The 26447-nt window shown below is 42.1% G+C and overlaps 1 protein-coding gene across 2 annotated transcripts; it reads left to right on the plus strand.

The window, feature by feature from the left end:
• The first annotated feature begins 1155 nt into the window (after nt 1-1155).
• Nucleotides 1156-24740, plus strand: LOC131125282 (complement C3-like). 2 transcript variants are annotated; one of them, XM_058066683.1, is made up of 44 exons: nt 1156-1289; nt 1363-1380; nt 1453-1527; nt 2481-2522; nt 3436-3625; nt 3711-3876; nt 3969-4039; nt 5091-5182; nt 5272-5354; nt 5441-5528; nt 5603-5705; nt 5776-5890; nt 7240-7355; nt 7426-7569; nt 7649-7855; nt 7920-8120; nt 8823-8978; nt 9051-9180; nt 9253-9321; nt 10041-10325; nt 10389-10644; nt 10799-10884; nt 12590-12729; nt 12794-13003; nt 13086-13146; nt 13242-13325; nt 13398-13601; nt 15267-15342; nt 15487-15649; nt 15725-15832; nt 15903-16056; nt 17731-17891; nt 17969-18124; nt 18193-18252; nt 19322-19412; nt 19622-19673; nt 20229-20316; nt 20477-20566; nt 20661-20766; nt 20859-20948; nt 21025-21108; nt 23824-23904; nt 23978-24125; nt 24200-24740. In XM_058066683.1, exons 1-44 carry the CDS (start codon nt 1213-1215, stop codon nt 24336-24338), a joined length of 5316 nt encoding a protein of 1771 aa, XP_057922666.1. In that variant the 5' UTR covers nt 1156-1212; the 3' UTR covers nt 24339-24740. The 2 variants fall into 2 exon arrangements, with proteins under 2 accessions (XP_057922666.1, XP_057922675.1); XM_058066692.1 differs by having other exon boundaries at nt 1453-1524.
• The last annotated feature ends 1707 nt before the right edge of the window (nt 24741-26447 follow it).

Consider the following 26447-nt stretch of genomic DNA (forward strand, 5'->3'; position numbering starts at 1 on the left):
AACGTTATAACATGGCGCTCAATAGCTCCAGCAGATTATTTCATCATGTTAATAAATAATGTTAATAGTAATGCATTAGTCCTTCATTAAGGGCTGTTAATTGCTTCCAGACCCAACTGTGATAAGCACATTTCTGTAAAGTAGGATTCTTTATTTATAAATGGAATATTTCTGTAATGAGAGCATTGAAAACCTTTTTACAACCTTCTAAAGAGGGGTTTTTAACATTATTAGAGCCCTCCAGACATGAAATAACATCCCTATAGTCCCTTTTACACTAATTCATTCATTTTCTACCACTTTTTCCTCACAAGGGTCGCGGGGGGGTGCTGGAGCCTATCCCAGCTGTCTTCGGGCGAGAGGCGGGGTACACCCCGGACTGGTCGCCAGCCAATCACAGGGCACATATAGACAAACAACCATTCACACTCACATTCATACCTATGGACAATTTGGAGTCGCCAATTAACCTAGCATGTTTTTTTGGAATGTGGGAGGAAACAGGAGTACCCGGAGAAAACCCACGCATGCACGGGGAGAACATGCAAACTCCACACAGAGGTGGCCGAGGGTGGAATTGAACCCTGGTCTCTTAGCTGTGAGGTCTGCGCGCTAACCACTCGACCGCTGTGCCGCCCCTTTTACACTCATATTAACAAAAAAAGAAAGCAATTTAAGCCATAAATAAGCTTTGTGCTTGTGTGTTGTTGTGTTCCGGTGTTACGAGGGCTGAGTAAGGGGGGGGGGGAGTCAGAGTTGAGTTTGAGCTTGACGCGGGTTATGGCCGCAATAGTAGCCTGTTAATAATTCCAATCTGCACCAATAATCTGTAAAGCAGTGAGAGTGACGCTGTGAGGGATTCTTGTAGTCTGTTCCAGGGTAAAACTGTGGCCCCCATCAAGCCTTAACTGTTTTAAGTCACATTTTATTCAAGTGTAAAACAATTTTATCCAAAATGTATAGAATACAAGTGATGCTTTCATCCAAAATTCATATATATATGTATATGGTCTTGCAAAGCAAAGTCCAGTTTTCTTGATCAAACATTCCCCCATGACCTTCAGCCTTTGTGGAGCATCCCATTGCAACACATTGGGAAGTTTCACAAGCCGCTGTGTCTTCTCCTGTCACATGACGTAAGAGGGGGCGGAGACAGGGTTTGCTATAGCCGCTGACGGCCCCTCGAGGGCACTCACAGTCCACTCAATCGACATGTCTGGACGGTTTCTGCGACTCTTCTTGCTTCTGTGTTTGGTGTGTACGGCCAGCGGAGGGCTGAAGAAGAAATTGTAAGTTATCACACTCAATCGCAGGCCCCTAAGTCTAAGTCTAAGTCTAACTTACTCTTTGTGCTCTTTACAGCAAAAAAATCCTCCAGAAGTAAGTGCTGAGGTCGTAGGCGACTGCTGCTTTATGCCCGGAAAAGTTGTAAGTTGTGAATTGTCTCCGCAGGGTCGGCCTTCGGAAAACGCACGTTGCAGCTCCTCCTCCTCCTCCTCCTCCTCCTCCTCCTCCTCCTCCTCCTCCGTAAGTGAGCACAAAGACGCAGTCCTTTGTTTCATGGATGAAGCTAAAAGTCACCTTGGATGTACTTGTATAGCAACATACATATGCAACATAGTAGCCACTGAAAATGAGTCAACACACAGCCATGATAGCAAGCAAGATTAGTGTGGCTTGCCTACAGTCAAGCATGGTGGTGGTAGTAGTGTGCACGAGTGCTGCCGGCCCAGGCGGAGCTGCGGTTGACTAAGGAAAACATGAATCCTGCCATGCACCTTTGCATTTTGGCAAGATATTTATGTCTTTTCATATCATTTATCATCAGCTAGGAGACCAGGGTTCAATTCCACCCTCGGCCATCTCTGTGTGGAGTTTGCATGTTCGTGTGTTTTCTCCGGGTACTCCGGTATTCCAAAAACATGCTAGGCTAATTGGCGACTTCAAATTGTCCTTAGGTATGAATGTGAGTGTGAATGGTTGTTTGTCTATATGTGCCCTGTGATTGGCTGGCGACCAGTCCATCGTGTACCCCGCTTCTCGCCCGAAGACAGCTGGGATAGGCTCCAGCACCCCCGTCCCCCGCGACCCTTGTGAGGAAAAAGCGGTAGAAAATGAATGAATGAATGAATATCATTTGTGGTCTGGAGCTGCATGAGTGCTGCCAGCAGTGAGGGAGCTGTGGTTCATTGAAGCAAAATGTGAATTCCTGCAACGTAAAGCAGAAACTTTGAACATGATAGAGTTTTTCCATCAAAGTTGTGTCAAGGACGGGAACAGAGGATCAATAACAGTGATTCACTCTTTGGCAAGCTAACAATAAACCGTGTGGTGCAGTCTGACACTTTGGCTGGGATTTCCGTGATTCATTCGTTTCTTGTCCCAGCAAGTGTGCCAAGAGACTGACCGCAAACATCTGTCATGTTGTCGCACGTGTGAAATACACGTGTCATCTAAAGTCATTCATTGTTTACTTTCAGGCCACCACCGCCGGTAGTGACGCCACCACCTGATGTCCCGAGGTACTGTCCAGCAAAACATTTTCATACGCTAATACTTATTATATAGTAAAATATATGTAACAGGGCTGCACGGCGATCAAGTGGTTATCACGCAGACATCACAGCTAGGAGACCAGGGTTCAATTCCACCCTTGCATGTTCTCCCCATGCATGCGTGGGTTTTCTCCGGGTACTCCGGTTTCCTCCCACATTCCAAAAACATGCTAGGTTAATTGGCGACTCCAAATTGTCCATAGGTATGAATGTGAGTGTGAATGGTTGTTTGTCTATATGTGCCCTGTGATTGGCTGGCCACCAGTCCAGGGTGTACCCCGCCTCTCGCCCGAAGACAGCTGGGATAGGCTCCAGCACCCCGGCGACCTTTGTGAGGAAAAGCGGTAGAAAATGAATGAATGAAAATATATGTAGTATAAGTGCATATTTTCTTCTAATTTAATGTATTTATTGAGTTTTATTTCTGTTTGAAGTATTTTTTTAATTTAATTTAATTTAGAATTTAATTATGATATTTTAAATAATTCATTTTCAATAAATGATTTTTTTAAAAATAAATGTATGTACAATATATTATATATAATAATATATTCTACATACATTTATTTAAATATATAAATAATAAAAATGTTATATAATAAATATTGTACAATATATTATATATAATAATATATTGTGCGTACATTTATTTAAATATATAAATAATAAAAAATATTATTATATATAATATACTGTAAATACATTTATTTAAAAAATAATTGATTGAAAAATGTAATAAATTGTATATAATGTATATATAAATATAATATATATAATATATGTAATATAATTATATATTATATATGTCCAAGCCTTCATACCAGTTGTTTGATATGTCATATAATATAACATATATAATAATAATAATATAACTTGTCAGGTTCACCTTGCTAGCCCCAGACCTGCTGAGGGCAGACAGCCAGGAGAACATCTACCTGCAGGCTGAAGGTATCGGCGTCCCCATTGAGGTCCACATCACCATCACGGACTTCGCCAGGATCACCACATTGGTCACGGAGAGGATCACACTGGATCCAGGCAACAACTTCCATGCCCTCCAAGCTGTGCAGGTGATGCGCACCTCAGGATCCTTGTGAAGAGATTTGAGAATGGAATAAAAACAAGTCATAACACTTCGTTATTGTGTTTCCCCAGATACCTTCTGGACCTCTGAACCGTGATGAGACCAAGAAGAAGTACGTGTGGCTGAGTGTGAACTTTGTCAACTATCACAAGGAGGAAAGAATCGTGCTGGTATCCTTTCACTCAGGGTACATCTTCATCCAGACGGACAAGCCTATCTACAACCCTGGAGATGAGGGTGAGGCCTCATCTCAACATATTTAACATATTTAACATAGAACTCCACCAATCGCTGTGCTCACAGCTTCTAACCTTTTTCTTGCTCCTCAGTGCGCTTGCGAGCGTTTGTGTCATCTCCGTCCTTCAAGGCTTTCGACAGCTCTCTGACTTTAGACGTGCAGGTGAGGACAAACTTCCAAATACCGCTGAACCTCCATTTAGAATATCATGTTTTTTGTGACAAAAATGTGTCTAAATTCACGTCAACTCACATGACGCCATGCCAGACGTCAGCTCATTGACCGTGAAAAGCAGCAGGGCTGGTAGAGGAACCTTCTACGTATATCGATGGCGTCCAACAAAATGGCTTTCTTATGCATTATTTTAGCTGTTTGAAGATGAACTATATCAGCAAGTTTAAGTATTTGTGATTTTAAAAATAAGGAGTTAGTATGTTCTCTGTAGGCAGCATTATGAATTGTCCTTACTGACCTTTTTTGGAGTACATTTAGCGAGTGAAGATTGCTTTTATAGTTATTAGCCCATATTTCCACACAATAAGTAAGATATGGTAGAACCAGAGAGCAATAAAGAGTGTGGAGTGATTTCTGATTGAGAACAAATTTTTCTTTGTTCAATATTGAAATATTTCTGGCCACGTTATGTTGTATATTTGTAATATGAGTTTTTTCCAGCTCATATTTTCATCTATTGTGATACCCAGAAATGTATTGTCCTTTACATTTGTACTTTTTCTTGGCTTTTTGGTGTATTTTGTGTTGTGATGACAGCACAGAAGTTTACTAATAATGTTGATGATAACCATAGAATCCAAGGTGGAACTTATTGTAAGTTACTGTGGTCATAGCATACATAGCAAGGGAAAGTGATACATGCTGTCATGGCTGCTCAGGACAATATGGCAACATTGATCATGCAGGAAGGAAAACTGAATGTAATTTTTTTCTATTAGCAAAAGTGAACTTTTTTTTTTTACACTTGCATGATAGGTCAAATTGAAATGTTATTGTTTTTACAATTAACACCGGTTAACTTCTTTTTACACTTGACTGAATGAATTCAGGTTTTATGATGGCCGCACTTTGACCCTTGGAGCAGATTATTTGTATTTCAATGATTTTGTATAGGAAATATGTATCAGATAAAGTTAAGTGCTAATAAGCTATCAGTCATTCCTATTTTCTGATGGGATCACATGTGTGTGTGCACCAGAATCCAGAAGGCGTGGTGGTCAAGCAGGTCTTCAGGAGCAGAGCTCCTTACGGCGTCTTTTCAGACTCTTTTCTAATTCCGGAATTTGCCAAGTAAGTGTAAAGCTCAGCCATATGATGACTAAAAAGAGGAATAATGAGTATAATAATTAAGTCTTCATGCCGTGGTTCCTCATGATCAGTGAAGGCACGTGGAAGGTGATTGCCAAGTTTGACCACTGGAAGCAGAACACCTTTACCTCCCAGTTTGAGGTGAAGAAATACGGTACGCCACCTTCGCACGTTGCAGCCTTTCCTGTTCTCTTCACAATCTCGTGTGTCTCCGTGGAACTGAGCTGTGTTGCATTGCAGTGCTGCCCGCCTTCAACGTCACCTTGACCCCCAGGAAGTCCTTCCTGAGCCTTGATGACGACGATCTGGAGGTGGAGATCTCCGCCAGGTACACACCTTGATACGGACATGGATAGATGTTACCCACCACAGTGATACACGGCTGTCGTGGTCTGTGTCCAGATATCTGTACGGCGAGCCGGTCCAGGGCGCGGCCTACGTGGTGTTTGGAGTGGACACCAACAAGGAGATGACAAGGTTACCTTCAGTCAAGCAGGTGTCAAATGTGAGTCGCGTGTCATTTCAACTGTCATGAAAGTCAATCTCATGTTGGTAATCATAGTGCTTGGTTGTAGCTGGAGGGCGGAGTCGTCACTCTGAGCATGGATGAGCTCAAGAGGGCGTACCCTGACACGAGGACATTGGTAGGCAGCTCCATCTACGTCAAAGCTTCTGTCCTCACCAAGACCGGTAATGACCCATCTTAACCAGCCTTGATGCTGCAATTTAGGAAGCATCAGAGAATTTACTTAAGGCGTTTCTAAAATCACAAATACTTCAACTTGCTGATATAGTTCATCTTCAAACAGCTAAAATAATGCATAAGGCTAAAAATAACCAATTACCTAAAAATGTCATCTAACACTTCTCTACAAGAGAGGAGAAATATGATCTCTTATGATCTCAAACTAAATTTGAAACACTTATATGCTAGGACTACGTTAAAAAGCCATAGCATTTCAGTATGTGGAATCAAACTATGGAATGGATTGAGTAAGGAAATCAAACAATGCACAACGATGAGCCAATTCAAGAAACAATACAAGCAGTTGATGTTTGCTAAATACAAGGATGAAGAGTCTTGAACCAGTCATGATGTGCTATATATGTCACTATATGGACACTTACTATGGTACCCATTATGTCATCGGATGGTCATATCACCTCGTACTTCGGTACGTGACAAAAAAACAAACAAACCAAAAATCTTAAAATTAAGAAAGCAGGAAGTGAACAAATGTAACAGTTACTGATTGTAAAAGTAATAAAAAATAAATAAATAAAATAATTTTAAAAAGTAATATTTTTTTAATATAATATAATATTTTATTTCCATTTTTGCTGGATTTTGTAAAATTTCCAGCAACAACATTTCAACTTTCTTCTTCAACTTTCTAAATTTTCCTTTTCTAATTCTTATTTTATTCCCATAATGTTTGGATTCTTGAACCAGTCATGATGTGCTATATATATCACTATATTGACACTTACTATGGTACCCATTATGTCATTGGATGCTCATATCACCTCATACTTCGGTACGTGACAACAAACAAACCAAAAAACTTAAATTATATTAAAAAAGCAGGAAGTGAACAAATGTAACAGTTACTGATTGTAAAAGTACCAGATTGTAAAAGTACCCTCTACCCGCTCACAGGCACACACAAAACTTAACATTTTTATTATTTATTCTAAATTATTTAAATTATTTGTACAAGTTACTGTTTACGCTGTACATTGTTCATATTCGATGTCATCTATTTAGTCTCCACATTATTATTTATTATTATACGGGAGCCAGGCAACGACATTTCGTTGGCAAATTCACTGCTGTGTTATTGCGCAATGACAATAAAGGAAGTCTATCTAGCTATCTGATGGAGGGGTAGGATTTAATAAGCTTTGCTTCTTCCTACTCCTTTTGGACATGTGGAACTGTGAACTGATTATGGGATGCACTCAATTGTAATCTGATGCATGTTCAAATGATATAAAACCATTACTGTTTACCAACTTTTCTCTCCCACCTTTTGAAGGCAGCGACCTGGTTGAAGCGGAGAAAAAAGGGATCAGGATTGTGGGATCTCCGTACATCCTGTCCTTTAAGGACACACCAAAATACTTCAAACCAGGACTCCCGTTTGACGTCACTGTAAGTTCTACCTCATGTTCAACACATCCATCTCATTGACAGCAGCTCATGTCTCACACCATCTCCTCAGATCCAGGTGAGCCACCATGATGGTTCCCCGGCTCGTGACGTCCCAGTGAAGGTGAACTTGCTAGAGGCGCCCGTGATGGTCGGCGTGGGTACAGCCAGGGTCACCATCAACATGCCCAGCCTTCGACATGTCCAAGGCCTTGCTGTGAGAACAGTCTGCTAATTATGTCGTTAAAGGCGGTGGAAGTGATGGGTGGATAGATGAAGAACATGCTCTTCTCCAGGCCGAGACCACGCTGCCGGGCTTCAAACCAGAGCAGCAGGCCAAGAACCAGATGTTTCTTTTTCCGTACGTGCCCACGCTAAGTCTGAGCTACCTCTACATCTCCACCAGCACCAATACGGCGTCTGTGGGCGACACGTTGTCCCTCAAACTCACCATCGCCACCGAGCAGATACACAGAGACAAAATCAAGCACATCACCTACCTGGTGAGTCCCGGTCACGGTCCCAACCACGGCCTCCCTCAGTTTAACTCCATGTTCTCCCTGCCAGGTGGTCAATAAAGGCAAGATCATCCAAGCCAAGCGAATGGGCGTGTCAGGACAGCTCGTCACCAGCGTAGGGCTGACAGTCACCCCCGAAATGATGCCCTCGTTCCGCTTTGTGGCCTTCTACAGCCTTCTGGCAAACGCCCGAGAGGAGGTGGTGGCCGATTCCATTTGGGTGGATGTGAGCGACTCCTGCGTTGGAGATGTGAGTACTCCTTATTGCATCATATAAAGATAGGGTTCCTAACTTTTTGAATATTCTTCACATTTGTGTTTATAAAACATGCTAACACCAATCCAACGCAGGTCATAATAGACTAAAAAGTTAAATATCAAATATGTATGCTATATACTAATATACTATATATTATAATATAAATATATATATATTATATATATTTTTATAATATATATATATTTTATAATATATAATACATATATAAATGTATATATAAATATATATGTAATATAATACATTAAATATTATTATTATTATTATTATATTATAATGTTATATTATAATAATATTATAACATAATATACAATATATAATAATAATATAATCATATAATATATTATAATAATATTTATATTTTATTTATAATATTTAATAATAATAATAATATATTATAATATAGATATTTTTTTCATTGGTGTTTTGGGGGATGGGTTTTGACTATGTGAAATAGACGGATGATTATTGTTAATATTATTATTTCTATACTATTATTTTGTGTACAGAAAATGTTGTAAGTCATTTTTATCATCCTTAACAGCCATACAAGTGTAAAAAGAAGTTAAGCACAGTATCCAAAACTCAACTAAAGCAAAACGTGTTCTATGATTAACATCAATTATGGATGTTTTTTTTGGCTTACATTGCGGTTTCTGTCATTTTGTCCCGCAGCTGAAAGTAGGACCAGCAGATGGCGTACTGCGGGACTACGCTCCCGGGAATCGCTTCAGCGTCCGTGTGAGAGGTGACCCTGGAGCAAACGTCAGCTTGGTGGCCGTGGACAACTCCGTCTATCTGCTCCGCAAGGACCGCCTCACCCAGAAGAAGGTCTGAGGAGCCATTAACCACCAACTGCGGTGTCCCAAAAGCAGACTAAGGTTTCCTGTCTCTTCCTGTCAGATGTGGGACATTGTCGAGCACGGGGACATGGGCTGCACCCGGGGGGGAGGTCTCAATGCCAAGGGGGTGTTCAAAGACGCCGGGCTGATGTTCTCCTCCAGCGCTGGCTTCAAAACCGACTCTAGGGAAGGTACCTGAATGCTCCGTTAGTGTGTTTGTGTCCACTGAAGACGCAACATTAACCGTCTCTCCTCTCCTGCAGCCTTGCACTGTCCAGTCAGCAACACAAGGAGGCGCTCCGCTGAGCGCTTACAGCGGAAAGCCCAGTTGGGTGAGTGCATCTGGACCCGTTGGCGCTGGAAATGACTTCCTCGGCTCACTGTTGCCTCTTCGGGAACATAGTAGACGTGTTTCATGTAAACGGCCTGCGACAAATATATTTGGATTGCCACAAATACATTTGCCGTAACCTGTTTGCCCTTTCATGACAACGAGAATTCATTCATTCATTCATTTTCTACCGCTTTTTCCTCACGAGGGTCACGGGGGGTGCTGGAACCTATCCCAGCTGTCTTCGGGCGAGAGGCGGGGTACACCCTGGACTGGTCACCAGCCAATCACAGGGCACATATAGACAAACAACCATTCACACTCACATTCATACAATTTGGAGTGGCCAATTAACCTAGCGTGTTTTTGGAATGTGGGAGGAAAACCCACGCATGCACGGGGAGAACATGCAAACTCCACACAGAGATGGCCGAGGGTGGAATTGAACCCTGGTCTCCTAGCTGTGAGGTCTCCGCACTAACCACTAGACCCGCCGTGCTGCCGACAACGAGAATGGAACTTAAATATTTTGATATTTAGTAAACTAAGAGTGTTATGTATATTTTAGGAAAATATTCCTGTGAACTTATATTTTTAGAATGTGCTGCGGGCCAAATGCCACAAATGGCCCCCAGGCCACACTTTGGGCAGCCCTGCTGTACACTATACACCGTTTAAAGAGTTTCATGATGCAGTAAAAGACGGTTGTGTACGTTGCAGAGAGCCACTATAAGGAGAAGCTGCAGCATCGCTGCTGCATAGACGGGCTGCGGGACGTCCCCATGCCTTACTCATGCACCAGGCGCTCCCACTACATCACGGAGGGCTGGGAGTGCATCCGGGCCTTCCGCCACTGCTGCGCCATCTACCGGGACCAGGTGTTGGATACCGAGCTGCCCACCACCCTTGCGCCCACCACCGTCCCACCCACCACGACACCCGTGCCCACTGTTACTCGCGTAGGACATTTTGGACCCCTGATCCCCCTTCGAAGAGAAATGTTTGGTAAGTTCATGACAGATGGAATTGTGTACTGCTGATCCTTTGGGAATTCATGTGCTCCTGTAGACTGGGGGCGGAGCGTGTCCGAGAGGTCTTCTATGACATATAGCAGCGTTCTTAAGACTGCTCCTGATCCAGAAGTACCCGCCAGGAGACCGAGTGTGGTGAAGCAGCCAGAGCCGCCACAAGAGGAGTATGAGGAGTATGAGCAGTATGAGGATGAAGACTACCTGGAGGAGGCTGATGTCTACCTGCGCTCAAAGTTCTTTGAGTCATGGCTGTGGACCGATGTCAACCTGCCGAGCGTCGCCGACAGTGATGGGTGAGTGAGGCCAGAAGCTTAATTGAAAAGCAGGCTTCGCTACACATCTTTAAATGATAGAGCTATGCTAGTGTGAGCATCATGGAGTGATTGCCCACTGACATGTTCATTGGTGGAGTTGAATGTTAGATATTTGTGGGCTCTAATCCACCAGGTTGGCGTGGAAGGACGTGACCCACGCCCTACCTGATAGCATCACAGAGTGGGGGGTTCTGGCCGTCAGCTCCTCACCTCACACAGGTAAGAAGACCATCGTCGCCTGGATGCTAAGGTAGAACACGCGCTGTTGATAGGGCAGGGGTGGGCAAACTATGGCCCGGGGGCCACATCTGGCACGCCAAGTGTTTGAATACGGCCCGGCAGTTCTTTCCAAAGTATTTCATTTAAAAAAGGGACACAAGCACATAATAATAATAATTATTATAATAATTATTATATAATTATATATATATAATTATATAATAATTATATAATAATAACAATTATTATTATTATTATTATTATTATTATTATTATATGTCCCTTTTTTCAGGAGCAAAAAAAAAATTGAATGAATTCATTCATTTTCTACCGCTTTTCCTCACGAGAGCCATGGGGGGTGCTGGAAAATAATAATAATTATTATTGCCCATTATTATTGTTATTATTATTATTATTGCCCATTATTATTATTATATTGATGTTGTTATTATATAAAATAATAATTATAATTATTTTATACAATTATATGCAATACAATAACAATTATATAACAATTATAATTATTATTATACATTTATTATAATTATATAATAATACATTAATTTATACATTTATTAATAATACATGTATTATACAATTGTATATTATTATACAGTTATAACACATCAAATAAATGATCTCAAACTGCACATATAGCAGATTGCATGACACTTTTACCGATACAATAATTCCAGGTGGACTGTTACGTCTGGGCCTCCGTCAATTTTATTAAATCAATGCAGCCCGCCAGTCAAAAAGTTTGCCCACCCCCGGCACAGGGCCTCACAATCCAGGAGGAGCCTCATTATTCATTCATTTTCTACCGCTTATCCTCACGAGGGTCGAGGGGGGTGCTGGAGCCTATCCCAGCTGTCTTCAGGGCGAGAGGCGGGGTACACCCTGGACTGGTGGCCAGCCAATCACAGGGCACATATAGACAAACAACCATTCACACTCACATTCATACCTATGGACAATTTGGAGTCGCTAATTAACCTAGCATGAATTTGGGAGGAAACCGGAGTACCCGGAGAAAACCCACGCATCCATGGGGAGAACATGCAAACTCCACACAGAGTTAGCAGAGAGTGGAATTGAACCCTGGTCTCCTAGCTCAGAGGTCTGCGCGCTAACCACTCGACCGCCATGCCGCCACATTTGATCATAATACCGCTATTTCCGCAGAGAGAGAAATAGAGAAAAAGAAACAGAAAGACAGACAAACAACGTGTGTGATGAAGGAATTATGACACTGTTCAATTCTGACACTAAAGAGGAAGACTTTTGTGGAAACAGTGGCTGGGGGCGTTTCTTTTATTCAACTGCAGAGAGTACCAAGCTGGCCAAAAGGGGGGGGGGTGTCCTCACCTCACCTCATTTTGAGTCGCCATTTAACCTAGCATGTTTTTGGAATGTGGGAGGAAACCGGAGTACTCGGAGAAAACCCACGCATGCATGGGGAGAACATGCAAACTCCACACAGGGATGGCCGAGGGTGGGATTGAACTCGGGTTTCCTAGCTGTGAGGTCTCCGCGCTAACCATGAGACGAGCCTCATTTTGTTCTTGGCAAATGCGCAAAGGAAATTATTCCTTAGAGTCGGCCATGGGTACGCCTGCACAAGCTAATGATCTCCATAAATGTTCTTCTTAGAAGAGCGGAAGTTATTCTAGCTGCAAAGACTCCACGTTGTTCTCACTTTTAGGTTTCTGCGTTGCCGAGCCGTACAACATCAAAGCCTGGAAACGTTTCTTTGTGGACTTGAAGCTTCCGTACTCTGTGGCGAGGAACGAACAAGTGGAAATTAAAGCAGTGATCCATAACTACGGCTACGACGACCTGCATGTAAGCGTCATACTTTCATGACTGTCCTGGTTTGGATGGATCCGTTCAAGCGGGTTGTGTTCAGGTCCGCGTGGTTTTGATGAAGACGGAAGACATGTGCAGTATCGCGTTCAAGGACAGACACACACAGGAGCTGACGCTAGCGGCGGGGACTTCCAAGGCGGTGCCTTACACCATCATGCCTCTGGTGGTGGGTAAGCTGCCCATAGAGGTGATGGTGGTGGCCCGGGACATGATGGGAGGAGACCGCGTCCAGAAGCTTCTACGGGTGGTGGTGAGTGGACCCTGATGGGCTAAATAAAAGTACAAGTGTGTTAAACATGCCAACTAAACACACTTATTGTGAACCCAAACAGATGGATGGAGTCCAGAAGACCAAAGTCAGGAGCACCATGTTGAACCCGTCTGCTGAAGGAGGTGTGGACAACGATACCAATCAACGTTCACCTTAGCAGCTCTGTGATACAGTATCAGGGAACTCTGACATTTGCTGCTTCCTCCATTTTGTTCAGGGAGGCAGACAGTCCAGGTGGGCAAGGTGGACCTGGAGGGTGTGGTCCCAAACTCGGCACCAGAAACATTCATCAACGTCAGAGGTCAGAAGTGGAAACATCTGTGATCCGGAATGAGAGGAGAGGATGATCCTTGACTGCTGCCTCCTTTTCTAGGGAACATTTTGGCCGACAGCATCGACAACTCCATCAGCGACGACTCCCTGGCGTCTCTCATCCGCATGCCTGGTGGTTGCGTGGAGCAGAACCTGGGCACCATCACGCTGCCGCTCATTGCCACCCTCTACCTGGAACGCACAAACGACTGGGAGAGCGTGGGCGTGCTGCGCAAAGCGGACGCCCTGCGATACATAAAGAGAGGTGACTGGCATTGATGGATGATACTGTTTTTAGATGGATATATGAATGGATACCAGGATGGATGATACTGATTTTGGATGGATATATGAATGGATACCTGGATGGATGATACTGTTTTTGGATGGATATATGAATGGATACCAGGATGGATGATATTGTTTTTGGATGGATATATGAATGGATACCAGGATGGATGATACTGTTTTTGGATGGATGATACTGTTCTTGGATGCATATATGAATGGATACCAGGATGGATGATACTGTTTTTGGATGGATGATACTGTTTTTGGATGGCTATATGAATGGATACCAGGATGGATGATACTGTTTTTGGATGGATATATGAATGGATACCAGGATGGATGATACTGTTTTTGGATGGATATATGAATAGATACCAGGATGGATGATACTGTTTTTGGATGGATATATGAATAGATACCAGGATGGATGATACTGTTTTTGGATGGATATATGAATGGATACCAGGATGGATGATACTGTTTTTGGATGGATATATGAATGGATACCAGGATGGATGATACTGATTTTGGATGGCTGTATTTGTAAATTTGAATGAACGTATAGAAGGATACATGGATGAAAGAATAGATGATTTTTTTGATTGGCTGTATAACAGGTGCTGCTTTGATGGATGATATTTGGATGGATGTATAAATGGACGGATGGATGATATTTTTTTGAATTATTATTTTTTCTTGGATTGATATTTGATATTTGAATGGGTGATTCTGTAATTGGATTTACTGTAAATTCCGGTGTTGAAGTCACGCCCCACACAAAGGAAAACCACACCGGACTAAGCCGTATGTGTCCATGTCATAAAGTGGGATATTTAATGCACAAAAAGACATTACAAAGAAATATTTTTTTAACTTTTCATAAAATAAATGCTTTTTTTCCAAACAGTGCATGCCACACAGTGGTGCAGTATGGCTATTTAAACAATACACAACTACCATAGCTAAACAGTGCTGAATAGTGCATAAATGTGCGTAGCCTACCAGTAAAGTATATTCATCGCCATCCTGTGGGTAACTAAAACCACAAAAGTCTTCCTCTTTAGTGTCAGAATTCAACAATGTCGTAATTCCTTCATCACACACGATGTCTGTCTCTCTGTATCGTTCTGTGTGTTCTGTGTCCTATTTGGCAGTAGTCCAGCCTTTTAAAACCCGTTGATGGTAGTTTTTTTCCTGTAAGGATCCATCGACACACTTTTGGAAAAGTTTTCTATTTCAGGCCGTCTTCTTTTCTTACCTCTGAAAGCTATTATAGTCTTTTGTTTTGCGTCAGCTTTTTATGTTGCCGTCTCCCAGGTCTCACCATACTACATATACATATTGATGCTAAGCTTTCACGAAGCGGCCATGTTTTTTTGTCTTTGCAACCAAATCGATCGATCACCTTTAATCTGAAAAGGCATCATATCCATTTCTTCATGTGTTTTCTATGATGGTAGATTGATGCACAACACGTCTACATTCCGGTACAGTAGTACCTAAACGTTGGTTTGGACTCGCCGTATACAAAAATAAGAAGCCGCCTATGGATGATGGGATGGCTTGATGGTTGACTATTTGATGGATGTATGACGGAAGGGTGAGATGGTTGTGTGAAAATTTCTTCTGCTGTCTCCAGGCTACGATAACCAACTGGCCTACAAGAAGATGGATGGTTCTTACCCTCCCTACAGGAAGGAAGGTGCCAGTACTTGGTACGGTTTCTTTTTTCTTAGCAAAATCCAACCTGTGTTGATACTTGATGACTTTCCCTCATCAATGATCAATGAAAGAATGGATCAAAAATGGGTTCACGCGTCCGATTAGCGTCATCTAATCCCAGTCTACGTGTACACCAGGATCACGGCGTACGCGGTGAAGGTCTTCTCCATGGCTCATTCAATCATCGGCATCGACACTCAGCAAGTCTGCGACCCGCTCAACTTCCTTGTGGGCAACAAGCACAGACCTTCCACGGGACACTTTGTGGAGGACAATCCGGTTTACAGCACAACCATGACTGTAAGACACTATCGCCCCGACTTGGACAGAAAGCGTTTGCGTCAACATCAGAGTTGATGGTTTTTCATCTGCTAGGGCGGAATGCGGGGTGACGACCCCGAGGCCACCCTGACGGCGTTTGTTCTAATCGCGCTGGCGGAGGCGAAACAGGCGGGAATCCGATGCAGCGGTCAAAACCTGGAGGTGACTCACACACCCTGCTGGCTTTTCTCACACTAAGCGCTCTTGTTGAGCACACGTCTGCCCCCTACAGGCGACCATAGGTAAGACAGCAGCATACCTGAAGAAGGCCCTGACGAGCACAGGGAGGAGGCCTTACACGGTGGCCATCGCATCTTACGCCCTGGCCTTGGTGGGATTAGGTCCAGATTTTGACCCCACGACACATCTCAGAGCATCGGGTCAAGGTAAATCCGTCCTCTTCATGCTTCCTCCTACTATTCATGAATTGTAATATTGCATTTTTAAACTTTGAAAAGAGAAAGCATTTGAAAAGCTTATATTAATTCTTTTTGTTTACATTTTGTATTCATTTATGTTCAATTTTGTATCAAGTCATAAAATCTCAGCCATTTTTCAAAAGACAACTGTTACACCCGCAAACGTAATAACTGCCCACAAACGTAATAAACCACAAACGTAATACAAATCTGCAGCTTTGAATGTAATAATCCCACAAATGTAATACATTTCCCACAAACATAATAAAATTTGCCCACTGCAAACATAATACTGAATTTCCTACAAATGTAATAACTATTACATTTGCAAGAAATTATTACATTTTGTTTGTGGGCGTACATGTGCGTTTTAGTTACAGTATATTATTGTATGTGTGATGTGATTTTGTGTGTATATGGGGAAGAAATAATCAAAAGAAATATAATAAAATATAATAATAGTTTTATTAAAACAATTGCAATTATCACAATTATGTTATCTTTTTAATTTAAAATAAATTATAATTTAATAATTAAAGATTCCTTTAATGTATTCAAATTATACTCTTTGAATAATATTTTTTCCACAAAAAAAGAATTATCCTGTTAAAATCCTCAAATTGACATTGACCTTCTCCCTCAAGAAAGAACAAACAACAACAACCATAAAGATCATTATTTTGTCTCATATTACATTTGTGGGAAGTTATTACATTTGCAGATTTTCACTTTCCCACATATGTAATAATTTCCTGCAAATGTAATAACTATTACATTTCAGTATTACGTTTGCAGTCGGCAAATTTTATTACATTTGTGGGAAATGTATTACACTTGCGGGATTATTACATTCAAAGCTGCAGATTTGTATTATGTTTGTGGTTTATTACAAAAAAAATCAGACAGCACCTGATTTTTTGGGACGGGGTGTTCGGGTTCATTCATTCATTCATTTTCTACCGCTTTTTCCTCACGCGGGGTCGCAGCTATCCCAGCTGTCTTCGGGCGAGAGGCGGGGTACACCCTGGACTGGTGGCCAGCCAATCACATATAGACAAACAACCATTCACACTCACATTCATACCTATGGACAATTTGGAGTCGCCAATTAACCTAGCATGTTTTTGGAATGTGGGAGGAAACCGGAGTACCCGGAGAAAACCCACGCATACACGGGGAGAACATGCAAACTCCACACAGAGATGCCCGAGGGTGGAAGTGAACCCTAGTCTCCTAGCTGTGAGGTCTGCGCGCTAACCACTAGACCGCCGTGCCGCCCCTGTTTGGGTTCATAAAAAAGTTTATATTTTTAGCAAAATCATCTTTTTTATTGCTTGGAAAAACGTTTCAAGCATTAGTTTTATTTTCATTCTAAATAATATTGATTTAATTTTACATTTTATGTTTTAGTTTTGCTCCTTTTTTTCGTCATAAAATGATTTGTCCTTTTTTTCAGACAAAAGAAAACACATGCATGTAGTTGTTTTTGTGAGTTTACTGTATGAGATTGTGCTGTATCTTTTACTTCCATATTTCCCAAATTGGTCTAAATTGAGCGTACATTACTTGAGAATAAGCGGTATAGAAAATGAATAAATGAATTACAAGGTGACTGACTGAAGCCTCTGCTGCCCCCTGCAGGCAGCCACTGGCCTGACACACAGAACCACTTGTTCACCCTGGAGGCCACAGGCTACGCCCTGCTGGCGCTGGTCAAGTTGGGTCACATGACGGAAGCAGAGGCGGCCTTCAAGTGGCTCAACAGTCAGAGGAGGATCGGAGGAGGCTATGGTTCTACTCAGGTACCAACCCGGGTTGATTGTGTGTGTGTGTGTGTGTGAGCGTAGTAGTAGTTGACTTTTCCTCTACTTCCTGTCAGTCCACCATGGTGGTGCTGCAGGCGCTGTCCGAGTACTTAATCCACACGCCTTCCTCTGATGAGCTTTCCCTAAATGTGGACGTCAGGATAACGGGCCGCCGGGACATCCGCTACCATTTCAACCCCAGGACCGCCTATGCAGCTCAATCATCGCGGGTGAGAAACTATTTTAAATTTAAATTAGTCTTTTTTTTGACTCTCGGTTTGGTTCTTCATGTCGGCAGCTGCCCGCTCATCTGGACCTGACTGTGGAGGCGACGGGGAACGGGCGGGGAATACTGGAGGTATGTTGATGACCCGGATAAACAGACTCAGGGATAGCTTCTTTCCCAAAGCCATCACTGCAATGAACAATCATAAATGAATATTACTTATTTTTTGCATTACTAAAACACACCTCACTGTTATGTACAATAAGCTTCAAACATGCAATATTTTTTTTTTTTACTGAAATTCCATATTTTGGTTACTGCAGTTCAGCATCTTGTTACTGTATAGGTTATTGTTTTTGATGTACATATATTTACACTTATTTTGAACAGCACCTGTGCTGCACGGTGGTCGAGTGGTTAGCACGCAGACCTCACAGCTAGAAGACCAGGGTTCAATTCCACTTCCGGCCATCTCTGTGTGGAGTTTGCATGTTCTCCCCATGCATGAGCGGGTTTTCTCCGGGTACTCCGGTTTCCTCCCACATTCCAAAAACATGCTAGGTTAATTGGCGACTCCAAATTGTCCATAGGTATGAATGTGAGTGTGAATGGTTGTTTGTCTATATGTGATTGGCTGGCCACCAGTCCAGGGTGTACCCCGCCTTTCGCCTGAAGACAGCTGGGATAGGCTCCAGCACCCCCACAACCCTTGTGAGGAAAAGCGGTAGAAAATGAATGAATGAATGAATATCCTTAAAAAGGCTGCACAGCGTGCAAGTGATTAGCACGCAGGCCTCACAGCCAGGAGACCCTAGTTCGATTCCACCCTCGGCCATCTCTGTGTGGAGTTTGCATGTTCTCCCCGTGCATGCGTGGGTTTTCTCCGGGTACTCCGGTTTCCTCCCACATTCCAAAAACATGCAACTCCAAATTGTCCATAGGTATGAATGTGAGTGTGAATGGTTGTTTGTCTATATGTGCCCTGTGATTGGCTGGCCACCAGTCCAGGGTGTACCCCGCCTCTCACCCGAAGACAGCTGGGATAGGCTCCAGCACCCCACATGACCTTTGTGAGGATAAGCGGTCGAAAATGAATGAATGAATGACAATACAATGACAATAAAGGCGATTCTGATTCTGATGACGACGCTGAGGGAAGCTGTAACGGTGCAGCTGACATCCTGTCACATGACCCCTCTAGGTGGTGACCTACTACAACCAGCTACATGAAGTGGACGAGAAGATTCCTTGCAAGAACTTTGAGCTCAGTGTCGCCATGGAGGAGGCCAGCGGTGAGTCTGCCTTTTTTAATAATTAGAACGCCATTGTTTCTTCAGGTTCTTGTTCATTTTAATACCCGGCACGACTAAAGGTACCTTTATTTGCATAAATATAATGATGACAACAAAAACATACTAGTTGAATGCTATAGCTATTGATGGAAGATGTATGGAAGAAAACCTCTGACGTCAGTAACTACAAGAATATTGTCTCACCACAGAGAAGCCTCCAGCAGACGTGGAGAAGTCCTACCAGATGACCGTCAAAGTGAGGTGAGGACCCCCCCACGTTTGGCCAGCTTGGTACTCTGTTAAAAGAAATGCCCCCAGCCACAAAAGTCTTCCTCTATAGTGTCAGAATTGAACAGTGTCATAATTCCTTCATCACACACGTTGTCTGTCTCTCTGTTTCTTTTTCTCTATTTCTCTCTCTACGGAAATAGCAGTATTATGATCAAATGTGGCGGCATGGCGGTCGAGTGGTTAGCACGCAGACCTCACAGCTAGGACCCCAGGGTTCAATTCCACTCTCGGCCATCTCTGTGTGGAGTTTGCATGTTCTCCCCCGTGCATGCGTGGGTTTTCTCTGGGTACTCCGGTTTCCTCCCACATTCCAAAAACATGCTAGGTTAATTGGCGACTCCAAATTGTCCATAGGTATGAATGTGAGTGTGAATGGTTGTTTGTCTATATGTGCCCTGTGATTGGCTGGCCACCAGTCCAGGGTGTACCCTGCCTCTCGCACGAAACACAGCTGGGATAGGCTCCAGCATCCCCCTCGACCCTCGTGAGGAAAATGAATGATCAAATGTGCTCCCTCCCCCACAGGGCTTTAGGACCCAGCGACGTCAGGCTGGTGGTGCTGGACGTCACCCTGCCCACCGGCTTCACCCCCGAAAACTCCGACCTGGAAATGGTACACACCTCACCTGTTAGCAATAGCATTATTAGAACAAGAATAGTAATGATAACATAAAAATGATGGTAATGTTTTTAATTGTTTTTAACTAATAATTGGAATGATCAGAATGATAAGAATAATCGTAATAATGATAATAATGATGATGTGTGTCCAGCTGTCCAACTCAGTGGACCGTTACATCAGCAACTTCAAGATGGTGGACAACCTGAGCGACCGAGGCTCTCTCATCATCCACCTGTTTAAGGTAACCACCAGAACCAGGACTAGAACTAGGACCAGAACGCACAGCTTTGCCTCGGCCGCTCCTCCAAGCTCAGCTTTACTTCCGTGTCCTCAAGGTCTCGCACAAGGAACCGGAGATCTTGGTCTTCAGGCTCCATCAGAACTTCAAAGTGGGCCTTCTGCAGCCGTCTTGGGTCGCTGTGTACGAGTACTACAACCCTGGTGGGACGCCGCCGCCTTTCAATGCAAAAAGATTCCGCTTTTTATGTCACTGACGGTCTTTTGACACCCGATTGGTGTCGTGTTGTTGTTAGACCAACGCTGCAGTAGGACGTACACGCCCAGTCAACAACCCGACGACCTGACTCACATCTGCAAGGAAAACGTCTGCCGCTGCACGCAGGGTAAAGAACAAAAAGAACCCGCATTAAATAACCAAAGACTTCAAACTTAAGTATGCTTAACTAAAAAAAACTGCAGGCGACTGCTGCATCGCCAAAAGTGACGGCGAGGACTTTGTCAAGAAGGAAAGAGAGACGTTTGCCTGCAAGTCTCTACATCACGGTACTCTCACACTTTAGTTTCACCCTGTGTTGCCATGGCGACGCACATGCACGCTTCCACAGCCATTGCTTGAAATATCATCAATACATTAGAGCAGTGTTTTTCAACCTTTTTTTTGGAAAAAATCTTGTGGCACACCACTAACCAAAAATGTTACAAAATGTCACCACGACCTCACACGTGCATCAATAAGTCGATCGGAGGAACAAGGTAGGTGTTGCCACACGGACCAATATTACATTGCTCTGCCAGTCTTTACACCACAGACACTCCACAGTAGCCACGTTTTTACATGACCAGTTTTTCCTCTTTCCGAATGACCTTTTGGGAAACAATGGTATCCAAACAGAATAGTCAATAGGGCATGCCCAGTAAAACGTAAACATCAACATCACGTGATACCGGCTTCCCCGAGTTTTTCTTTCACTTGTTGGAATAACTCCGTATTGTCAGTTTTTCGTCTGTCCAGTCTTGAAATTTAGTTTGAATCAAAAACAAACTTTGCTTAGCAGTCCAATGCCGATTGCTCGCCTCCATTTTTAATCAATTCAATCAATTTTAACAGGAAAAGATCAAATTCAATCTTGCTAATACAGTAAACCTCAGATATATCGGATTCAATTGTTCCCACTGGTTTTGTCCGATATAAGCGAAATCCGTTATATGCGTACACCGGAAAATGTCCGTTTTACGCATATATCGGATTTATATCCGGTATATGCGTAAATCGGATTTTATCCGTTATAAAAAGGCACTTCCTTGACTATGTTTCCAATGTACCTGGACTGGGCAATGAAAAGAGACGTAAGGTAATGAGAATTTAACTTTATTGGACTCTGAGCATAACAAATTGTTAATTAAGCTAGGCCCTGTTACGCCCGTCAGGCCTACGTTATTTCCAATAGTGAGGTTAAGAGCTCATTCAATAAATCCCAGGGTGTTTTCTGGCAGCATTTGCCAGAATAACCCAGTTTCGTCGGCATTAAAAATGTCCTCTGCTTTAAAACGTCTAGGAATGTCAGCTAGCTTCGGAGCGCCACGATGCGGCCATCCGATATATGCGAGGGAAATTTAATGGAAATGCATTGGAACGGGACTGGAGATTTTGTCCGAAATAGGCCAAATCCGTTATAAAAAATCCGATATATGCAATGAATTTTTATTGGAAATGCATTACAGAAAAATCGGTTCTTTTTTATCTGTCCGTTGTGAGCGAATTTCCGATATATCCGAGTCCGATATATCCGAGGTTTACTGTATTTTATAATTAAACTCAGGACATGTTTTATATAGATATGTATTTTCTTTTTTAATAAAACTGGACTTGTGAATAGCGTATAGAAGGGTTTAGATTCTGTTCCACAGATGGCGCTAATGCACACGAAAGCTGCTTGCCAACCGCCAATAAACAACAGAAGAAGAAAAACACCATGAAGAAGAACGCACCCTGATAAATTTCCGTTTGAGCGGGTACAAGATACCTGAATTGGATTGGGGAAAGGAATATTCCATCCCTGTTCAATTCTTTCCGTTTGAGCAAATATACCAAATGCAATTGAGTATTTGGGTCCATATATTCATGGCTATTGACATAATATTTGCAAATGATGATTAATCAATGTTAACTATAAAAAAGTGATGTTGGATAATTCCTCACTGCACACCTGGCTGTTTCTCAAAGTACACTAGTGGGCCGCGGCACAGTGGTTGAAAATCACTGCATTAGAGAGCGCAGTCTATGGAGGACCAAAACTGCCAAAATAATAAAGAAATAAATAAATATATAAAATATAAAAGCAAAAATAAATACAAAAATAAAAAACAACATTCAAAAATAAATACAAAAATAAATGTAGAAATAAATATATAAATAGAATTACATATCAATAAATAAATAAAAGCACTCTGCTCTCATATGTATTTATTTCATGCAGCAGACAATGTCAGCTTGAAATGCAGAAGGAAAAACTATTCAAATGAGGGGGCGGTCCTAAGTGTGTCTTGGGTTGAACTGTTCGCCTATTGGTTGATCGACATGTGAGTGCGAAAATCGACTAGGTATGCCTGCAAACAGCCACAGCAAGAGGAAGTCACCACACCACTCTCAATGGCGGTAAATATGGCTGCCATCTCCAGCTCGGACACCGACTTCCTGGTGGACCCCGCCATTATTGTCCCGGTAAATGTATACTTTTCTCCCTGTATACTTCCTCTTGCTGTGGCCGTTTGCAGGCATACCTAGTCGATTTTCGCACTCACATGTCGATCAACCAATAGGCGAACAGTTCAACCCAAGACACACTTAGGACCGCCCCCTCATTTGAATAGTTTTTCCTTCTGCATTTCAAGCTGACATTGTCTGCTACATGAAATAAATACATATGAGAGCAGAGTGCTTTTACTTATTTATTGATATGTAATTCTATTTATATATTTATTTTTGTATTTATTTCTACATTTATTTTTGTATTTATTTTTAATTTTTGAATCTTGTTTTTTATTTTTGTATTTATTTTTGCTTGTATTTATTTATTTATGTATATATTTTTTTATTTTTGTTTTTATTTCCATTTATATATTTTTTTGTATTTAATTTTTTGATATTTTTTTCATTTTTGTTTTTATTTCCACTTTTATTTATTTATTTATTATTTTGGCAGTTTTGGTCCTCCATAGCAGTCATCCCGCTGTGACGTTGTGTTCGCTGTGTTCCAGTTTTCCAGGTGAAGGTCGTGAACGTCAGCCACAGTTACTACGACAGATACGACATGGAGATCACACGCGTTATCAAACTGGGTGAGTCTGTCACAGGTTTTTCCCCACGCATTTGAGTGATTTTTTTTTTTTACATGAGTAACGTGTCTCACAGGCGTGGAGGCGGGAGTCGAAACAGGTCAGAGTAGGGTCTTTATGTCCCACGGAGGTTGCAGAGAAGGACTGGACCTGAAGATAGGCTCACAGTACCTCATCATCGGGCCCAAAGAGGACAAGTGGGACGTGGACCGTGACAGCAACAGGTAAGACCGAAGTCAGCGTGGTGTGTTTTTGTCACACACACGTCTTTTGCAATGTTTTTGTTGTTGTGTGTCAGGTTCATGTACACGCTCGGTAAGGCAACCTGGGTGGAACGCTGGCCTTCGCCTGCAGAGTGCGGCAGGGACCTGCAGGCCAAATGCACGAGCCTCGACGCCGCCGCCAAGGAACTCTTTGAGAACGCTTGCAGGCTGTAAGACGCTTGGCCTGCTGTGGTCACTGTGGGAAAACACGTTTTTTACACACAAAAAAAAAGCTACAACGTGACTCGTGACAGTGACTTGTTCTTTTGTCATTTCTTGTTAAATGTTTGTCTTTACATTTTATAAGATGGCGGGCAGAACTAATGATTTTTTTCATGAAAAAGTACACATTTATTGATGTTACAAAACTATTCTCCCCATCTGAAATCATAGAGAACTGTTCCAGGGTCAAACTGTAAAATATGTATTTGGTTTACAGTGGTTGTTTTAACATTCTTATGTGTCACCTAAGTGTAAACAGCAGTGTCCACAAGTGAGTTAGCATTCGATGACTATACTGTACTTCTCTTGTTGTCAGTTATCCTTCTTTGGAATAAAATCCAGAAAAAGCTGAAATTGCTGAAACACATTTATGATACATTATTCATGGCTTTGTGGAAGGTGCGTGTCCCATTACTTCTTTTCAGAAAAACAAATGATGGTGGTAGTGTATCTTTGGATTTTTGAAATTTCATTTAAAAACTGCCTTTTGTGTTCTGAATTACTAATATTTACATTCCTTCTGTGATACGGTATATACATAACACACACATATATATATTGTATATATGTACATGTTTTTCCCCATAGAATGTCTTAAGGTGATGATAATAATTAAAAAATACTAAATACATGATAGTACAGGTAAAATCTACCGCCTATGTAGAGGTACGTGAATAAAATATTTAAAAAATTAGCGCAATTAGTCTCACAATTAGGAGTGTACCTGAATGCCTCACGGCACGAGGCGACTGCAGCGGCAGGAAGAAGGAAGAGCCCAAGTTGTTCATTGCTCTATGTCAGGGGTCAGCAACCTACGGCTCCAGAGCCGCATGTGGCTCTTCAGCCTCTTTGTTGTGGCTCCCTTTGCAATGCTCAAATATTTGTTTTAACACCCAAATGAGGAAAATATGCATCTTTGTAATTACTTTTGAAAAAAATGGGACTTTCTTTGAGACCGTATACTAGCAAGAGTACTTGATCAACTCCGCTTTTTCTCCTCTGAACTACTCTGCTCTGGATGTGAGCATGTTGCTACACATTTCTTGCACGGGGAGAACATGCAAACTCCACACAGAGATAGCCGAGGGTGGGATTGAACTCGGGTCTCCTAGCTGTGAGGTCTGCGCGCTAATCACTCGACCGCTATGCAGCCCCTATATTCTGCTGTTAAATTATGTTTCGCGGCTCCATTCTATTTTTCTTCAGTGAGCGAGGGGGTAAAATGGCTCTTTTGATAGTAAAGGTTGCCGACCCCTGCTCTATGTGCATCATATCAGCAAATAAGTAAGTTTGAATTATTTTTTGGTCTATTAAGAGTATTTAATTGAATATTTCATTTATATTGGTGTGATAATTAATCCCCACGGGCGCAGAAACCGAAAGTAGAAACCGAAAATTAGGCTATTCCTTTGGTTGATTGTATTTGTGTATTTCGGACGCCATTAAAAATGGGGTAGTGGTTCTTTTAGAGTTGGGACATCATGGAAAGATTCCAGTCAGGTATTGGAAACTTCATACTCGGCAAGCAGGATCAAAACTAGCAAAATGCTACCATTCGGATGTATCACGTAACTCTTGAGGCACAAGTTGTCGCTGCATTCATGGACACTTGGAAATCACAGGAAACACATCCACACGTGGCGTCATTAGGCCTATTTTAGGGGGGCCTTCAGTCCCCCTAAAATGTTCTTAACCCCCCCCAAATAATTGGATATTTTTATTTTTTTATTTAAATAAAAAATCTGACAAATATATAATAGGGCAAAAGCAGGCTAGTAAGCAAGCCAATAAGCAGGCTAATAGTAGCCTACTACTGCTAGTAGTAGTAGTAGTAATAATCAGAAGAAGAATAATGATGATAGTAATAATAATGGGCTAATTAATAATATAGTAATGATTATTATATAATCGATCAGGAGTAGGGGGTGCACGGCTCATATCAGATTTTTAGTGGGTACACTACTAAAAAGTTTGGGAATCACTGATGTGCTGCATTCAGGTACCAATGTTCTTTTTAAATCCCTGATAATATTGATACAGTATTTTATTTTTTTGACAATT

This window comes from Doryrhamphus excisus, chromosome 1 (genome assembly GCF_030265055.1).
Source record: "Doryrhamphus excisus isolate RoL2022-K1 chromosome 1, RoL_Dexc_1.0, whole genome shotgun sequence".
Classification (NCBI taxonomy): domain Eukaryota; kingdom Metazoa; phylum Chordata; class Actinopteri; order Syngnathiformes; family Syngnathidae; genus Doryrhamphus; species Doryrhamphus excisus.